This window comes from Bison bison, unplaced genomic scaffold (assembly GCF_000754665.1).
Source record: "Bison bison bison isolate TAMUID 2011002044 unplaced genomic scaffold, Bison_UMD1.0 scf7180017864352, whole genome shotgun sequence".
In the NCBI taxonomy this organism is placed as follows: Eukaryota; Metazoa; Chordata; class Mammalia; order Artiodactyla; family Bovidae; genus Bison; species Bison bison.
This window is the reverse complement of record NW_011494924.1, coordinates 1,977,267-1,979,066: the sequence shown is the minus strand read 5'-3', so window position 1 is coordinate 1,979,066 and position 1,800 is coordinate 1,977,267. Positions and strand designations below refer to the sequence as shown.

At 48.2% G+C, this 1,800-nt stretch overlaps 1 protein-coding gene across 6 annotated transcripts in view; it reads right to left on the bottom strand.

Annotated features, from left to right (window-relative positions):
- Positions 1-316: 316 nt before the first annotated feature.
- The window catches only part of PROCR (protein C receptor, endothelial), a 4,879-nt gene continuing 3,395 nt past the window's right edge, over positions 317-1,800 (bottom strand). For 5 of the 6 annotated variants that reach the window (XM_010854895.1, XM_010854897.1, XM_010854896.1 and 2 more), the window contains 2 exons: positions 1,232-1,510; positions 317-976 (listed from right to left, as the gene is read on the bottom strand). In XM_010854895.1, coding sequence (XP_010853197.1) covers positions 855-976; positions 1,232-1,510 — 401 coding nt within the window. In that variant the 3' untranslated portion in view covers positions 317-854. The remainder of the gene's footprint in view (positions 977-1,231; positions 1,511-1,800) is intronic. The other variant, XM_010854899.1, reaches the window with a different exon arrangement.

Genomic DNA, 1,800 nt, shown 5'->3' with positions numbered 1-1,800 from the left:
GATGAAGGTTTCACATGTAGAGGTCACTGATGATCTTAGAGCAGTTTATAGACAAGTCAGACTGCAGTGGGTTGGATAGTGAGTGGGAGATGAGGAAGCAGAAGCAAAGGGTACAGGTTAAGAAATTCCCTGGTTAGGGAACTAGATCCCACGTGCTGCAACTAAAGATCCCACATGTTGTAATTAAGACCTGGCACAGCCAAATAAGTATTTTTTTTAAAAAAGAAGTTTTCTCTTTCTTAAAAAAAGGTGGGGGGCGGGTGTATAAGTTACTTTCCCCAAAGTTTTGCAAAGTAGAGGAAATAATAATGCTGTATACATAAGTAAGGAATTTTATTAGTTATTATTATTGATTACTTAATAACTCCTTGCTCCCATATTACTTGAATTTCACACTTTCATCATTTCTCTGGTTACCACTACCTCTATTGCACCAGTGTCTCTTCCAAATCTAACATCCCTGAAAGCACAGAATGTTGGTTATTTGGGTTGCGGATGATTTGTTTTACTTGGTTGTGTGTTTTGAATGCCTCAGATTCTGTCTTTGAAAGAAGGGCCATAGACCACCTCCGTTGCCCCAACTCCATCATCTGTTTTCCACAAATACAAATAAGCATTCACTTCCCAGACCAATTCAGCAAAATATAGGAGTTCTTTGGTTCTTAGCAAGCCGAGTACCATGTCTACCTAGGCTCCTCCCCTTCCTTCCCCCAAACTCTTGGTGGGCAGATCTCAGAGAAGAAATGAGCTGCCACTCTAAATCTTCTGGAATATAATGTCCCAGATGGAGAGTGTGCACAGTTCTGCAGTGAGCTGAATCAGTCTAGCCTTTTTCCAGCGAGGGCTGCAGAGAATCAACACCGCCGCCGTCCACCTGTGCACAGGAAGATGCCTACAGCCACTCCAGTGACGATGAAACAGCCCACCAGGACGCCCAGGACCAGTGAAGTGTAGGAACGGCCTGTTTGGCTTCCTGCTGAACGTGGGAAGAGTTAGCTTGAAGAACATACCCCCAAACAAGTGAGTCCATGGTTTGAGTCAAACCCCAAAGGATTTCTTCCCCAAAGGAAGTAGGGGAGGGGCTAGTTTACCAATTCACATAAGATGTGTGTACTCAGTCCCAAATCGCCAGCCCTGGGCCTCCTGTTGCTCAAGAGGTATCCATCTTTCAGTTCCACCCATTGGCCTGGAAACCACCCAACACATAGGTCCCTCCCTGAGCCCATCATACCTTTCAAGTTGTTCGTGGTGATGTGTTTCTGTATGTATTGCACACAGGTGTCCTGTAGAAATTCCCTCAGTTCGTACCGAGTTCGATTGTACTTGTTTAGCTGGTCAACCGTGTAGGTGACCACTCTGGATGGTGCATGAGGTTCCGCCACCCATGAGGCTGTTTTTGGCTGGAAATTTACAAAGGAGCTCCCATTCACAGCCACTTCGAAGAAGACACGGGCTTCCGAGCCCTCAGGAGGCAACTCGCAGCCCAGGAAGCAGCGAATGATCAGAGGAACTGTAGGTAGGGGATTCAGGATCAGGGGACAGTGTGGAAAAGGTGTCAGGTGTGAGGAGGAAACGGAGATCAGGGTGCAAGGTGGACCAGGGACAGGGACTCCCAACAGGGACTACCCCGAAGCCTTGCCAAGCAGGAAAAGGGCCTGAGGGTCAGTACAGTACGTCAGCTAGGATACCGACTCTTCTCCAGCCTCAAGCACCCAGCCCAGTACTCGGCCCCGACTCGTTCTTCCATAAGCCCGCCCCCTCGTTATGGCCCGCCCACAGGCCACGCCTCCCATCTCAAGA